The following is a 16,244-nucleotide window of genomic DNA, read 5'->3' as shown; positions in this document are numbered from 1 at the left end:
CGACACTTCATCTGAAGTGTTTATGTTAGACTGCTCCTCAGCTTCAGACTCAATCATTTCATTGGTATCAGTGCATCACTTTTAGGATTGTACAGATTTCTGAAATTCCTCTAATCTCATTTTTTAAGCAATATAGACTAAATCTGGCTCATTTTTCTTCATACTGTAACTCATATCCCAAATCCCCTGAATAATTTTCATTGCCCTCCACTAGACTTTTTCAATCCCAGCAACGTCCTCCATATAAATGTTTCATTATAATTACACTCGCCATGATACACTTGATCGGACGCTCTCTAGTGCCAGGGATTTGAGTAACTCTTTTCTGAAAGCATGAACCACATTTACCAGAAATAAGCCGAACATATGCAAATTATTTTGCATTTCTTCGCTCACTTCATCTACATTTTGTTTGTCTCCCCCATTTGTGTTGCAAACCAATTTTACTACACCAGTGTGATTTGGGGCCAGATCCTGCATCTGCCAGCATTGGTGTGTTGGGGGTGGGGAGGCACTGCAAGCCCTTCCTAGCCATGCACTCCTGTGTAGAGGACCAACTAGAATCCCACATTTTGTGCTTTGTGAGCAGCACTGGTACAGGGACAAGGAAGGGACAGTGATTTTCTGCATTGGCTAGAAATCTGAAGCACACATTGCACCCTATTAAAGAGTGCAGCCCAGGGTCCGCGGAGGTATTCTGCCTGTCTGTGTTTGCAGGCAAAATGTCTCCAAGAACGGTCAGCAGTGCTCAGTGACTTTAAAGATTCCATTGATGCTTACATACAGGGCCTTAAAACACACACACACACTCTCTCACACGTAAAACAATAGCGGAAGAAGATAACATTCATAGAGTCAAAGGCCAGAAGGGGCCACTGTGACAATCTAGTCTATCAGGGGCCAGAGAATGTCCCCCAAATTATTCCTACAGCAGATCTTTTAGAAAAACATCCAATCTTGATTTTAAAATTTCAAATGATGGAGAATCTACCATGACCCTTGATAAATTCAGCGTGATATAATTCAGGTTAAATTAATAGGGCATGGCTATACTTAAGGCTATGACTATGTCACGGAGGTCACAGAATCCATCACTTCCAGAGACCTTCATGACATTTGCTGCTTCACCCGGTTGGAGCTGTCAGCCGGTGGGGATCCAAGAGCTCTGAGCTGCCACAGGCGGGGGTCCCCCACAGCTCCCAGCTGCCAGCCCCAGAGCTCCGAGAGGTGGAGGGGACCTCTGCAGCTCCGAGACGTGGTGGGCAGCGGGGGATGCTGTGGCTCTTAGCTCCCAGATGCCGTGGGTGGTCCCCCACAGCTCCCAGCCTCCAGCCCTATAGCTCCAAGCCTCCATGCAGCTCCCAGCTGCCCTGGGTGGTGGGGGGACCCCGCAGCTCCCAACCATTGTAAGCGGCAGCAGCGGTGGGTGCTGGACCCCCCACTCCTCATTTTGTCACAATTATTTTTAGTAAAAGTCACGGACAATAAACAAAAATTCACAGAAGCCTGTGACCTGTCCGTGACTTTTACTAAAAATAACCGTGACAAAATCTTACCCTTAGCTATAATGTCCCAGTATAGAATGCCTATGTCTGTCAATCGTGCAAAGGAACAGAGTAGATACAGAACATGTCTGCAAGGCATACTTCAGTAGTTAACTAATATTGTAAACCTCTTGGGACACTGAACTCTGAGCGTAGGCTATGTCTACACCTCAGCCTATGTCGGCAAAACTTATATCACTCAAGGGTGTGATTATTCCACCTCCTTGAACCACATAAGTTACAACGACATAAGCGTTCACATGCACAGCGCTATGTCGGCGGGAGAGCTTCTCCCGCCGACATAGCTTATGCTGCTCGTGGGGGTGGTTTTTTATGCTTCACCAGACATGCTGCAGTGGTGCAAGTGTATTGGCACTTGTGTTGTGACTAGTGGAGCAGCAGGCCTTCTACCAGAGATAAGGGCTAGAGGTGTAAACACTCAAACAAAATAATACCTGCAGAAACAGAATGATTGCTCAGGAGAGTCAGAAGAGCGGAGCCGATTGCTAGCTTCCTTATGGAGAGAGGGATAGGGGAGAAGAAATGGTTCACTTCCTTGGTTCAGTCACACCATCCTGCTACTTTAGAAGATGACCTAACCAGGGAATCTGTATGTTAATTTCTCATGAATACCTCTGACAGGATGCAGGGGAACCACCTGGTCCCTCATGAATAATGGGGCTGAAGCCAGCAGGGCCATGGCCAGTGACAGGTCCAAGAACCGCAGCAGCAAAAGCAGCAGCATGTCGGGCCGCCACTCACAGGAGCCAGAGCCCAGCCCTGGCAGCTTCTCCAGCCTGGCTGTGCAGCCCCCAAACCCTGCCTACTGGGGTGGACACCAGGCTCACTGGCAGCTGTCCCATTTAGTGTTTGCCATGTTAACTATATATTGTTTTAATTTTTAATTGAAAAGTTATGTAGTACTAAGCCAAATGCTTTACAGAAGTTTAAGTATATTACATCAACACTATTATCTTTATCAACCAAACTTATGTCGTAAAAATATATCAGGTTAGTTTGACAGGATATATTTTCCATAAACTAATGTGGACTGGCATTAATTCTTTATTAACTGAGTCCCGTATCAGCCACTCCATTATTTTTCCCAGGACTGATATCAGGTACACAGGCCTATAATTACCTGGGTTGTCCCATTTACCCTTTTTAAATACTGACCCCACATTAGCTTTCTTCAAGTCTGCTGAAACTTCCCTGCTGTTCTAAGACTTATTGAAAATCAACAGTAACTGTCCACTGAGCTCCTCAGCCAGCTCTTTTAAAACTATTGGATGCAAGTTATCCAGACCTGCTGATTTAACGACATCTAACTTTAGTAGATACTGTTTAACATCCTCCTGAGATATTAGTGGAATGGAAAAAGTGTTATCGTTGTCATATGATGAGACTGCGTCATCTGTTTTCCCCCAAATACAGAACAGTAACATTTATTGAACACTTCTGCCTTTTCTGCATTATCACTGATAATTGTACCATTTCCATCTAGTAACGAACCAATACCGTTGTCAGGATTCTTTTTGTTCCCATATACTTAAAAAACTCCTTTGTATTGTCCTTATCTCCGCTGGCCACAAATTTCTCCTTGTGTCCCTTTGCTTGTCTTGTCAATTTTCTACAATTGCTAGCTTCTTATTTATATTCATCGCTATCAACTTCCCCTTTCTTCCATTTGTTAAATTGTATTTTATTTTTTTATAGCTTCCTTCGCTTCCCCTTTAAGTGAGATCAGTTTTTAAACCAATATGGTATTCTTCCTCCATTGTGAATTTTTGGGCATCTACTAAAATGTTCTTAAACAATTACCAATTATAATTCATATTTTTCTGATTAAATTCTTCCTCTCAACTATTTTCAGCTTTGTGAAATTGGCCCTTTTAAAGCACCAAGCATACATATTGCTGGTTTGGACTTTAGTCTGTTTGCATATTATACATGGATTAAGTCATGATCACTTGTACCTAAACTACCATTAATTTTTAGTTCTGTGATCAGTTCTTTATTTGTCAAGATGAGGTCCTAATATAGAATTACCCTGTGATGGTTGCAACACTTGAGTCAAGTTGAATCAGGAAGTTGTCATCTATGATATTTTGAAATTCCAAGGATGTTTTAATACTGTCAGCATGAGACCTCCAGCATATGTCCCTCAAACTGAAGTCCCCCATGACCACAACGATTTTTTCCCTACAGATTATAGATAGGTACTTACGGAGCTGGTCATCCTGTTCTCTAGTGTGATTTGTCGTCTGTAGCAGATACATACAAGACCCCACCTTGTGCTTTACTTCTTCGGACATTCAAGATCATCTTCTGAGCTACCAGGGACTCAGAAACAGGTAATGACATTTTTGACAGTGTGCCACTCCCCCCCCCACCCCCACCCACCCACTTTTGCTTACTCAATCCTTCCTATATAAGCAAATGTAGTTACCTGATTTATGCTCAAATTCTTCTTGTGGGTTTTTGTGTGATTTTTTCCTTCACGTAATTCTTCGGAGACAATTTTGCTCTTTCTCCACCTTCTAGACCTCTTTTCTAAATCATAATAGACTTCTTCAGTCTCACTGCTATCTGAATACTCTAAACTGTCAGCCTGTGGATTGAAATTTACATCCAGTTCTCCATGTAAATGTGCTTTTTCCACTCTGGGTTTGTCACTCTGAGTTCTCCTTTGTAGCCAGGGAAGCTTGCTAGATTCTCTAGCCTCCCTTGAGGAATTTACTGAAGATGTTTCAGAATCAGAGTACACCGTCTCTGTATTGGTGTATAGCCCAGATGAAGGAGAGGTCACTGGCTGGTATGGATCACTGCCATAAGCCCATTCAGTATTGTACTGGGAATCGGTATAATAAGAATCCTCGGACAACTGCTTGGGCCTTCGACGCAGCTTGTTCAAGGCCACATTCCAGTCGTAGTCGTCCTCGCTATCCGAGCCCATCTCGTCATAAGCAGACACAACACTAGATTCGTTCTCCAAAGCTTTGAATACTTGGCTCTTTGGTTTGGCAAGCATTCGAGGGCGAGGCAACGTAATGCTCTGCAAAGCCACCCAGTTCCCATCAGTGCTTTGTAAAACAGGAGGTGGACCTGTGAAATTAAAACAAGAACAAATCCCCTAATTATTACTTTATTATTTCAGTTTGACAGGCTGACTTTTGCACAATCAAATAAAGATTTTAGCAGAGACTAGCCATTTGGGGTATCTGTGGGCTAGCTGCATGGGCTAGTGAGCGGAGTACGTACCCAGGCTCCTTGCCAGGCTTGTCTACCCATGCTGAAGCACGCACCAGGCTGTCTTTATTGCTATTGCTACCCACACTAACTGGATTCAAGCAAGCTTGAGTAGGCTAGTCTGTGCAAAGCTTCTGTTGTGTAGACATACCCTTTATGATGGGACCAGCACAAGATAACGACAGACACAAATGAATATGTGGTACGCTACATAGATTTTATCATACCCTGAATCAGGGATCTTCCTGATTATCCCATTTTAATCGGAAGTCACCACAGAATTCTCTGGGGACCTCTTTTTAAAATATATGTGACAATAGGGTCCAAGGTTAGGCTATACAGCCTGTTAGAAGCCTGACGTTCTAAAATTCAGAAAAGAAAAATATGCAAGAAATACTATCTACTCAAACTGTGAAGTTTACATTGCTTCTAAATATAGACTCCATTGTCAACAGGACATGAAATGTCTTTTAATGGGAAGTTTGAACATCTGATGGGTTTATTATTCATATTTCTCATAATGACTGTAGAACTAAACAGTATTGTGGATTTGCATACTCTTCTTAGCATACTGAATCAAATGATATCTGACATACAGATTTCTTTCAGACGCACAACTGACTGTTCAGATTAACCATTAGAAGGCCAGAAATACAAACTACAGGCAGAACATTACTGTTCTAAAGTTTTAAGCCCTATTTTTACATGAACTGTTAAACTTAAAATATCAATATTTTTATGTATCTTTATGTATTTTTCTCCCCTCAATTTAGGTCTGTAAATATATGGAACTCAAGATCACAAATTTTATTTGGCACTCTTATTTTCCCAACACAGAACATACTTATGGAATAAATATGACATATAGTAGCCAGGCTTTGAGTTTTGGAACAGTTTTTCCCTGGAGCATAAACAAAACTACAAACAAAAACAAAACCAAAACAAAAACCCCAGAACACTCCACCAACAAAATGGTAATTAAACTGAAAAGATCTGTCAGGCTTTTTATTTTTAATTATTAGTTTATTTAAATCTCTTTGGTCTGTTTTCATGCCCAAATTTTATGTTAATTCAAAGAAACTGAGTAAGTGCCTCAGGAAGTAATTCTGCCTCTTGCAAACAATTTTTGAAGATCTAAATCTGTTGACAGGCTTGGCTATTTAGTTTAGACCTGGCTTAATATGAACCAAGAACATTTGCCTTCTTTTATCGCCACAGAAAAATTAAAAATTTGTAACAAAAGGGGTGACACCAGTTGGTGCAGGGTAAGAAAATTAACAAAGATCCAATACTATAAAGTTAAATGTGAAACAAATGCAAGCCATATGGTGTGGAAGAAGTTTGTTTTCCCTCCTCAAATACTGTAGCAAGACAATGTAAGGTCTGGAAGGCCCCAGACTTGTACTACTGTTTGCCCCGGGGAACACTTACACATGCAGGTGTGACGTCTTACAGACAGAGTTGCTGGTATGTGGGTTCACTCTGAGGGAACAATCTCCGAATTGCACAGCATGGTTGAGACACTGGGGTGTTGGTAAAGTAAAAACTGTCTATGCTGATAACAAGTATTGTGTGGTGGCTAAAAAGAACCACTTCTGGTATGGACCAGAGAATGTTATTTTAATTAGCCTCTGTTCTGTTTGACAAGTATATTTCCTGTGGTAATAAATATTTTGTTTGTATTTTGTACCAATTTTTTATAATGTAATTAAAATAAAAGCAAAATTTAAAATAACAATAATATGCTTTAAAGACAAACTAAGCTTACAATGTAAAATCATACCCTAGTGGGCTAAACCATAGGAGGTAAGATTCTATGCCCTGCTTTGTACTTTAAGCCTAGCGTTAATAGTAATTCAAATCATTACAACTACTATGGTCTTAAAAGCGTGTTGCTGGGTAATAAACTTAAAAAAAGAAAGAAACAGAAAATAAAAACTATAATGCAAATAAAACAAATGCTAATACAAAAAAGACAAAATAAAAGCAGTGGAATGTAGTCCTGGCTTGACATGAGTGATTGGACACGGGGAAGGCCTCATTTCTTGGGAGACAGGATTAGGAAGGCAAATGGATCAGTAGGCTAGGAACAGAATGCCTGTACTACCTAAGATAAGGGGGAACACCAGCCAACCATTTACAAAGGACAAGGTAACAATGGATAAGCCTGGAAAGTAAAATGAGGTAACGAGTAAGTTGTTGAGTGACTGTGCGCTGTACAGGGATTGGTTTCAACCAAGTGACCAAGCCAATCCCAAAACAGGTGATGCAATGAACAGTAAACGCAATATATTGTGTGAATGCATATAAAGGAAGAGGTCTGTTGTGTAACTTTGAATGTGTGGTATGTCCTATATCCACCCCTATGCTTGAGTCCGATCAACTCAGTACAGCTTTGATGTCTGCCAAATAAAGGAACCTGAGTGACAAGACTGGTGTTGAACCGAGTTCTTCAAGGACTGAATGTATCTCAGGGGAACCCCAACATTCAATGCTTAACTAGTTAAATTCAATCTAGTTGTGCTTCTGCCCATTGTCCCAAAACACATGCAAAGTTCATGCTCATTTGTTTTGAGTAGCTGCTGCCTGCCTGTGGCATAGCTGAATTTGTTAAAATTTATTTTAGTTGATTAGAAAAGTGAAGTATGTTAGCTGATTAGCAGGGGGAAGGCAACAACATACAGAGAAGTTACCTACAAAAAGCAACATTGACTTTACCCCTCCTGCTAATGATGTCAAAGGCTGTTTATTAGAAACCTGTTTGATATAAATCAAAAGGCACTTGCCTGTCGTAACAAAAGACATGAGGCACAAATCGTGGCCTCGCCGGTGCCTTACATTATGAATTATTTATGGAAAAATAAGAATGGCCAGAGAAATGAGCTCAGTGTGGAACTGGTCATTTGTAAATGAAAATTCAGAGCCTGTTTCTGTGCCACCTGGCCCTTGTGCAGTCATTTACATCTATACAAAGTCATTGCAAAGTAGATGTAAACACCACTAATTTAGGGCTAGTCTCCCAGCACTCTAAAAAACCCACCTCCACGAGGGGCGCGGCTCCCAGCACTGGGGCACTGTTTACACCAGTGCTTTACAGCGCTGAAACTTGCTGAACTCTAGGGGGGTGTTTTTTCACACCCCTGAGTGAGAAAGTTGCAGCGCTGTAAAGTGCCAGTGTAGACAAGCCCTTAGAGTAGTTGAGATTTACACCCACTTTTCACAGGTATAACTAACTAATCGAGGTGCATGGCCGTGGGGAATCAGACTGCTGGTGTTTACTACTACTATACGAAGCTACTGGTTGAGATCCTCTTGGATTTTGTGTGTTTTAACCAAAAGCTGCAAACCAGGGCAGGTGGGTTTACTCATAAGTTGATGCGATACCTATTAAATATCAAATAGCCTCAACAGGACACCCGTGTGTTATCTCAACAGTGAACTCAGACGACAAACAGGAACTAGTCTGAGCAAGGGACCCTTAGAAAGTAATTGTATCAACTTGTCACTAAGCTATGGTTAAGTAATTGCTAAGTACTAAATAACAGTGTCATTGACTTCAGTGGGACTTAAATGGGTGCTTAAATTTAAGCACAGGCTTAAATGCTTTGCTGAATCCAGGCCTTGGACAGGAATCCTACCCAACAGAATAACACTTTCTATATGAATGACAAGAGGTTACTTGGAGCAGAAGTTAGCACAGCAATGAATATTTCATTAGCTCACTGTTTACTATTACTTTATTGTCATTTTATGCACCAAGGGCCAAATTCTGAAGTCCTTATTCAGGGAAAACTAGTAGTATCATACTTAGTGCCATTGTTTGATTATTGTCATCATACTAGGCATCACAAAGTTAGTGCAGGCTTTTTCTTTTTCCATTTAGTGCTTGACCCAGCTCTCAGTGAAGTCAATGGGAGCTTTGCCACTGACTTCAATAGGAGCAGGACTGGGTGCTTACTTCAAGTTTAATTTGTTCAACAGGAAAAACAGAAGAAAGTGTCATACTGGTACTATAAATAGTTACTTGTTTCATTCAGTCTGTCCACACTTTTCCAGCTAGGTAACGCAGACAGTTTGTGTTCCCTCTGTCTCCTGACTAGGCCTTTCTGCTGCCTCCAGAGAATCTCAGGCATAGAAGACACGAGGTCCAGATCTTTGCTTGGTGTATCTTCACTAGTCAGTGAGAACGCAGACTGAGACCTCTGTTGAAATAAAATTCAAAGAACATTATCTAAAAATAGAAGTAGCCAACTATTGAAGTATTAATTCAAATTAGCAGTAAACAGTAACATTCTGCTAATTGGGTAAGTGCATGTCAAAGAAGTGCAGGGAATGAAATTAGCCTGAGAATGGAATATTATTAGTTCAAAACAACATTCTCGGGCTTGGACAGCGTGTTTACATGCATTTAAAATGCTATTGCTTCCTGTGAGGAAGGCAGGGATTTGTTTGTATGGCTAGGCACAAGATTAAAAGTAGTTACCCAAGGTGAAGCAGTATGAATGTGTCAGTCTGGGAGCGCTGCTTGAAAGCATCAGTCCACTTACACGTTAGCCAGGGACGAGCCCAGAAGAGTGATACAGAACATTCTGAGGTACTGCTTCCAGTGGTGCCAAATTTAAGAGGTTAAAAAAAAAAGAAAAGAAAAGAAAAGAAAATCCAACAGAAAAACCAAAATAAACCTGTATCTCCAGCAGCTTTAATTCTTGGATTCTTCTGCCTGCCAGGGAACGCACATAAACCAAGAGCAGAACAGAGCAGGATCCAGCCAATGGATTCCACAAATTCTTATGCTGTGTTTGCTACCCATTTCTAACACAGGGTCTGTTATAGCAGATCATTCAAAGGGAATGTAAGTTATGAGACAAGGTACTACTGAGATGGAGCAGTGATTCCATATCTGTGGGGAAGGTGTTTTCTTTAGGAACCAAATAAGCAGGTCAGTCATTTTAGTTCATGTTTAGCCACAGCACCAGATAATGACATTACACAACAGTGGGGGTAGAGTGAGGGCCCAGTGAACCAAATGAGAAAATACAATGAAATATAAAGGTATATACCACCCTCTTATTTTGTAAACAATCATTTTTTGGGGGGGTTGGTGGGATACCCGTGCACTCCGCTGGAAGTTTTAGAACTTGAGTCCTAATATTAGGTTTGCGGCTCTATATTTAGGCATCTAAATTGTTGCCTCATTTGCAGAGATGCTAAGCACCTGCAGCTCCCATGGATTGCACAGGGATTTGTGGGCGCTCAGGCCACTTATTTCTACAAATCAGGCCACTTATTTAGGTGTAGAAATTTGGATAAAGAACCCTAACTTCAGGCACTTGACTTCAAAATTTTTGTTGATTATCAGTCAATATCGTTTAGCTGCACAATTTTTGTTAACAGATAATTTTGCTTCCAATTACAGCGTGTTCTTAGACAGCCTGAATGCCATAGACACTGCATTTACCAATGGCAGCCTACTATTTCCAGTTCACTCTTGTGGACTAAAATCTCTGTCATTAGAGAGTACAAGCAAGGGATTGTCTTTGTAGGCCCTAGTCAAATTAAAGGATTTGCTTTGAAGCTGTGCAGCATCTTTATGCAGGGGGTGGTGACATTTTTAGGGCTCTGTATTTTTCAACTGGTGTCCAAACACTTGACCAAAGCAGTTAATCTGAAAGGGCCAGACCCTCAGCTGCATCAGAGATCTGCTTCACATGGGCAGGGATGAAAGAGGTGGCAAAGTTTACTTTAAGCTATTTTTGTTTCCATCCTGCCCCTCACTCCAAATGATCCCTGGGGCAGCATCAGGGCTGGTCTAAATCCCTTTGGCTTGTAGCAGCCCCTTAAGGGCCAATATGCTGCCTAGAGATTGCCAAGTGCTGCTTCTCTGGCCACGGCCCCCCTCCTGCCAGAAGCATCCCTATGCCCGCTAGGGATTCCCCCATGCCAGAGGAATTAATTGTGAATCACTCAGTACTCTTGGCTTAGTTCTATGATTTCATAAGGGAATTAGTAAAAAGGCAATGAATCAAGCAAGAGGGATTAGTGGGGCTTCAGGACTCCAAGGATCTGGGAAAATGCCAGAATATTGTCCTAGATTTGAACCTTCCTTAACATTGTAAAGGCTTTGTAATATTGTTAACACTGCCAGTGCGGAGCCACAAGTTCTAGCACGATACACTGGAGTATTCCATTTCAGCTCAATGGCACATGTTAATTAATAGACCCCCAATTGAGAACACTGTATAAAATAATTGTGAGTTGCACTGGATGGTATTTACTTATATAACAAAAATCTTCAACATGTGAAAATAAATGTGTCATTTCTCTAAATACCTGTATATAGAGTACAAGTAAAGCTCTCTCACGCGGAATTTTAAAAAGTTGGGCTAAGCCAATTTTTTTTTTTTTTAAATTAAAGGAAACTGTTCTGAAGCTGAACCAATCTGTGTGACTTCAGTGAACATTACCTTAAATGGCAAGAGTTGCAACTAGAAAAACACATGTACCTATGGCAGTTACGACAACTGAAATAAATTAGAGAAGGAAAACTTTTTTCTGTACTTTTGAGTGTGTTTACTTTGTGCATTTGAAAGCACAGTCAGCAGCACCGTCTCCCTTGAAGTCAGCCAGTCATTTACTCCCTGGCTGAAAAGACCTTTATAGACAACAGGGTATTTTATCAGAAAGAGGAATTATTTCATATTAATCACTTTAACCATTAACAAAAAACAACATTACACCTTTGGAGCCCAGTCAATTTCAAAAGACATATCTATATGTAAGCCATTTTAGACCTTGGACCAGATCGTCACCTGGTTTAAACCATCTGAGGATCTAGCCCCTTGACTTGTTTTAAAAGTTCCACTATTAAAACATGGTGCCAACAGTTACATTAACTGCTTTTGGTGTAGAGTTTTGCTTTATACTTGGATTTCATTCTACTCTTCCAAATTTCATCAGATAAAACTAGTAAAGTTATTTTAATTTCACTGCATTCTGGTGGGAAATCAGGAGATATGGGGTCCATAACAAGCTCTGCCACTAACTTGTTGTATGAACTTGGGCAAGTTTTAACCCCCCACCCTCCGCCTGAGAGAATGCAAAAACCGTATTATAATGTTCAGTCACTAGGTGGTGCAATGTGTAACATGCCTTATCTGAGCTGGTAACTGCCATACCTGGCAGTGCATTAAAGTATCATATCTTTCTTCATGATGGAAGCTCTGTAGATAGTTCAAAGCTGGTACAGAAGCCTGATCTGCTAGTAGTGCCCCTGCAACCTACCGTGTACTAGGAGTACGTGACACCTTTTCTGGTTCAATGTACTCAACTGTAAAATGGGGACTACCTTACTTCCTGCCCTTACAATTAATTAGGCTCAGCAACTGTCTGTAACATGCTTTGAGACCTTTGGGTGAAAGGTGCTATGTACAGTAAATGCCAAGTTGTTGTTTATTTAGTGCTGACAGGAGGCTTGGCGCCAGTCAAGACAGAATGATGCTCAGGAGCGCTTATCTAAAAGGCTTCTAGAAAGCAAAAGACTCTGGGAAATCCAGAAGAGGGGATATGTATATTATCTCTAGCTAATGCGTATTTATAATTGTTATTAAGAATTCACAAGAAGTGGTGAATTTTCAGGTAGTATTTGAATGAGGGTGTGACATTCTATACCTTGGGGGAGTGCTCTGTAGCCCCCATATTCCTCTTTTACATATAATTGCAATATTGCATATAAAGCATGCCCTGTGAGGTATCATGGGAAAGGTTATGATGTGCTGAAAGCCACTGCTCCATCTAAATGGGTGTATCATTAATGCATATAAAATTATAAGAATTGTGTTGTATGGTTTTCACTACAATATGCTGTGGGTTTGGGACTCGCCCAGATCCTAGCTCTACAGAGACAGTGACAAGGGAAGAGGTAACCAACGCCCAGGTGGGTGCTGAACAGACATATCCAGCCATTGTACGGCAGAGGAGACTCACTCACAGGAGACACACAGGGGTATTGCTTCACCCTATGACTCAGCAATGCCACCAGACATGCCTGGACGTGTGTTCTCCAAGCACATGGGACTAAGGGTATAAAACAGAACACAGGGGCCCCATGCTTGGCCCTTTCTCCTGCCCCCACCTATGCTGCAAGCAACAAGGACGCTCAGAAGACTGAAAACTCCAACAGAGGAGACTGGCCAGAGTTTCAAGGGTGAAACCTGTGTACTATGAACTGCAATATCCAGTGGAGTGAGAAAAACTGCTTAGTCTAGAGGTTGCCCGGTCTAACAGGGTTGAGAGTTTAGACTGCGTGCTTATATTTTCTTTTCTTTTGGTAACCACTCTGACTTTTTGCCTATTGCTTATAATCACTTAAAATCTATCTTTTTATAGTCAATAAACTTGTTTTACTGTTTATCTTTACCAGTGAGTTTGCCTGAAGTATTTGGTTAATCTGCTCAGGTTTACAAAGGTTTACCTTTCCAATGATGAAGTGGTGAACCAATTAATAAACTTGCACTGCTCATCTTGAGCAGTGCAAGATGGTATATTCCTGAGGTGCCAGGCTGGGAGCTGGGGGGATTCAGCTGGTGCCTTCCTCAGTGTGATTCATGAGTGGCTCATGCAATCTAGCCGGGTGTGGGGCTCCACATGCAGTTGTACTGAGTGATAACAGCGCCTGGAGGGGTTTGCTACTTGTCACTAGCAAAGCATTGTGAGAGACAGCCCAGACTGAGAGTTAAGGGGGCACAGCAGTCCCACAGTCCCAGTCTGCACCCCAGAGTTCCCGTTGTGATGCAACACCCCATATTCTTAATAGAAATATAGTTATGATATGCATATGGCATAACTAAGATGTTTTATGCAAGATGGGTCATGTAAGGTAACATTGGAAAGGTTATGTTTTACTGAATATGATTATCCTATTTGTATACATGTATCACTTCTGTATCTGAAGTTAGGAATATTGACTATGTAACAATTACAACTGTGGTTACGCCCCAGAAATGCCCACCAGACAGAATGCAACCAGCGTGGATGAGCCATTAGGAAAAACAATGGGTCTTTGAAGATGCTGATCTCTCATCTTCCTGGAATTCCTTCCTGTGGATGTTACAAATAAACCTTGTCTCATGGTTGCTTTAACGCAGCAAGTTTGCCCCCACCCCTGGATTAGAGGGTCATTTCATTCACAGGGGACAGCATGAAAAAGGCATTATTAAAAAAAATACTAAATCTAAGTATGTATGTAATTTTCTTTGTGTGAGTTTATCTTTGCGGTTGTACTACTGTTTTTAATTGGATAATCTCCATCACAGCAAATGCTATGAATTCCTGATAGATAAAAACAGATAACAACAACATAGGAATGATAAACATCCACAGCAGAAGTTTAGGCCATGTCTACACTTTCAGGTAGATTGGCACTGCTGTGATCAACGCAGTGATGTTGATTTAGCGGGTCTGGTGAAGACCTGCTAGGTTGATGGAAGAGTGCTCTCCCGTCAACTCCAGTACTCCAGCTCCCTGAGAAGAGTAAGGTAAGTCAGCGGGAGAGCGTCTCCTGTCAACACAGCGCGGTGTAGACACGGTAGTAAGTCGACCTAAGCTATATCGACTTCAGTTACGTTATTCATGTAACTGAAGTACTGTAACTTAGGTCGACTTACCATGGTAATGTAGACCAGCCCTTAAAAGATAAAACAGGCATCATCAATTCATCTGCTTTAAAGTTAAAACATGTTAAATCAGCCTTGTAGCAAGAAAAGAACTATCTAAGCTTTCATTTTATTCAATCAAAAGGTGTCAACAACGTATTTCGTGTAATATTATTTCGTTTCACTAAGTTCACCTATTGCTAGATCCTAAATAAAAACACAAATATTGAGAATAAAATCATAGAAGCAGATGTATAATCTGCAGCAATTTAAGATCCTCTATTAATCCCCAAATAATAATAATAGTAATAATAATAATAATATTTGAGCAGCTGCAGCCCGGGGGGAAGGGAAGCACCAAAAATATTAAACTAAAGGGTCCAGTTTGTATGAGGTTTATTTTCAATAAGGCATGAATGTCTTTAGGCAACAGCTGGTAACTGTGAATGACCATATATGGAGATAGGTAAAATATTTTCACATTGCTTAATGAACTACTGGAAGGTACTCAAATACTATAGTGATGAGATTGTAAAAGAACCTATATAGAGCAGAATTCAAAACATTCTGTGCTGGTCCCTGTTCTTTATTAACTTAAGATAAATGTCCTTCGAGGTAGGTTTTTATACTAAACACATCACGGTAGTATCTTAAATGCCTTGTCACTTAGGTAATGAGGCCTTGTCTAATCTAGAATGGGTTTACTAGTGCAGCTATACCAGTATAGATACACCAGCAAATCCCCCTAGTAAAGACACAGCTTATAGCTCTGAACGAGTGCTTTTCCCAGTATAATTTACACCAGTTTGCTGAACAAAATAAGTCATAGTGGCAAAAATATCAAACCCCTAATCAACATTGCTATTAATGGCAAAAATGTGTGTGTCGTCATTTGGAGACAGGCTAATAAACTAAGCAGTTGAATCTTTCCTGTATAACCTTCACTGATTAAATAAGTAAACAAAAACAAACAAACAGTTTTGTTCTCTATCATGACAGATGATTTACAAGGGTCGGCATAACACAGTTCTTGGAGATGGCCTCCAGCTCATCAAAGCAAAATCATATTTTTAAGGCTCTCCTTGAACATTAATTTGTTGCTAATATACACTGGAATTTCCTGAAGAGAAGTACTAATATAAAATCAATTAGCAGTAATTAGAGGCTTCCAATCTGCAAGGAACTACGTGCTGAATTTTTCAAACTAAATCATGCTAGTGGGCTTTAGCAACAAAATGAAGCCACCATATATATACAGCCATTTAATTTTCACCTGTTTGTTTGGAATATGCAGAGTTCAGACCAAGGCATCTCCTTTCAGGGCATCTTGGAACCAGATTCAGATAAATCCAACTGGGAATAAATACAAAACTGCACGACTGCTCTACAAAAATTATCTTCTTGTCATTTTTCACTGCCCCTGGATTTTCTTTGGCTCCTGTGATCTTGCCCAAATTACTTGCTCCTGTATTTGCATTTGAGCACAGCAGTGAATTAGTTGGCCAGAGAACCTTAAGGCAACGGTAGTTCTACAAATGTCCAGAGGCAGTGCAAAAAATGCTTGAGGGACATCATTGCCTTGAAAAATGGTGGAGCCTATCACAACCCACAATCAGTTACAGGCATGCCCATATTCATGACACAGATAATTAAATCCTGTCCCCGCCCCCTGCAAACTCCTCCTCTTCTCCACAGTGGGGGAAATTCACTTCTCAGCAGACACCCAGCACAAGGCCTTCTCTCCATTTAAATCCCCCAAATAGGGCTTACATGGACTTCAGGGTGCATAGGCCTTTTGCTG

The 16,244-nt window shown here is 40.9% G+C and overlaps 1 protein-coding gene across 17 annotated transcripts in view; it reads right to left on the bottom strand.

Annotated features, from left to right (window-relative positions):
• LOC102939317 (myosin VIIA and Rab interacting protein) overlaps positions 1-16,244 on the bottom strand; it is a 418,560-nt gene that overhangs the window by 39,502 nt on the left and 362,814 nt on the right. For all 17 annotated transcript variants that reach the window (XM_043540746.1, XM_043540753.1, XM_037890216.2 and 14 more), the window contains 2 exons: positions 8,818-8,995; positions 3,994-4,649 (listed from right to left, as the gene is read on the bottom strand). In XM_043540746.1, coding sequence (XP_043396681.1) covers positions 3,994-4,649; positions 8,818-8,995 — 834 coding nt within the window. The remainder of the gene's footprint in view (positions 1-3,993; positions 4,650-8,817; positions 8,996-16,244) is intronic.

The sequence above is a fragment of the Chelonia mydas genome, chromosome 2, assembly GCF_015237465.2.
Source record: "Chelonia mydas isolate rCheMyd1 chromosome 2, rCheMyd1.pri.v2, whole genome shotgun sequence".
NCBI lineage: Eukaryota > Metazoa > Chordata > Testudines > Cheloniidae > Chelonia > Chelonia mydas.
Note: the sequence above shows the minus strand (reverse complement) of the source record. Positions and strands in the feature narration are given on the sequence as shown.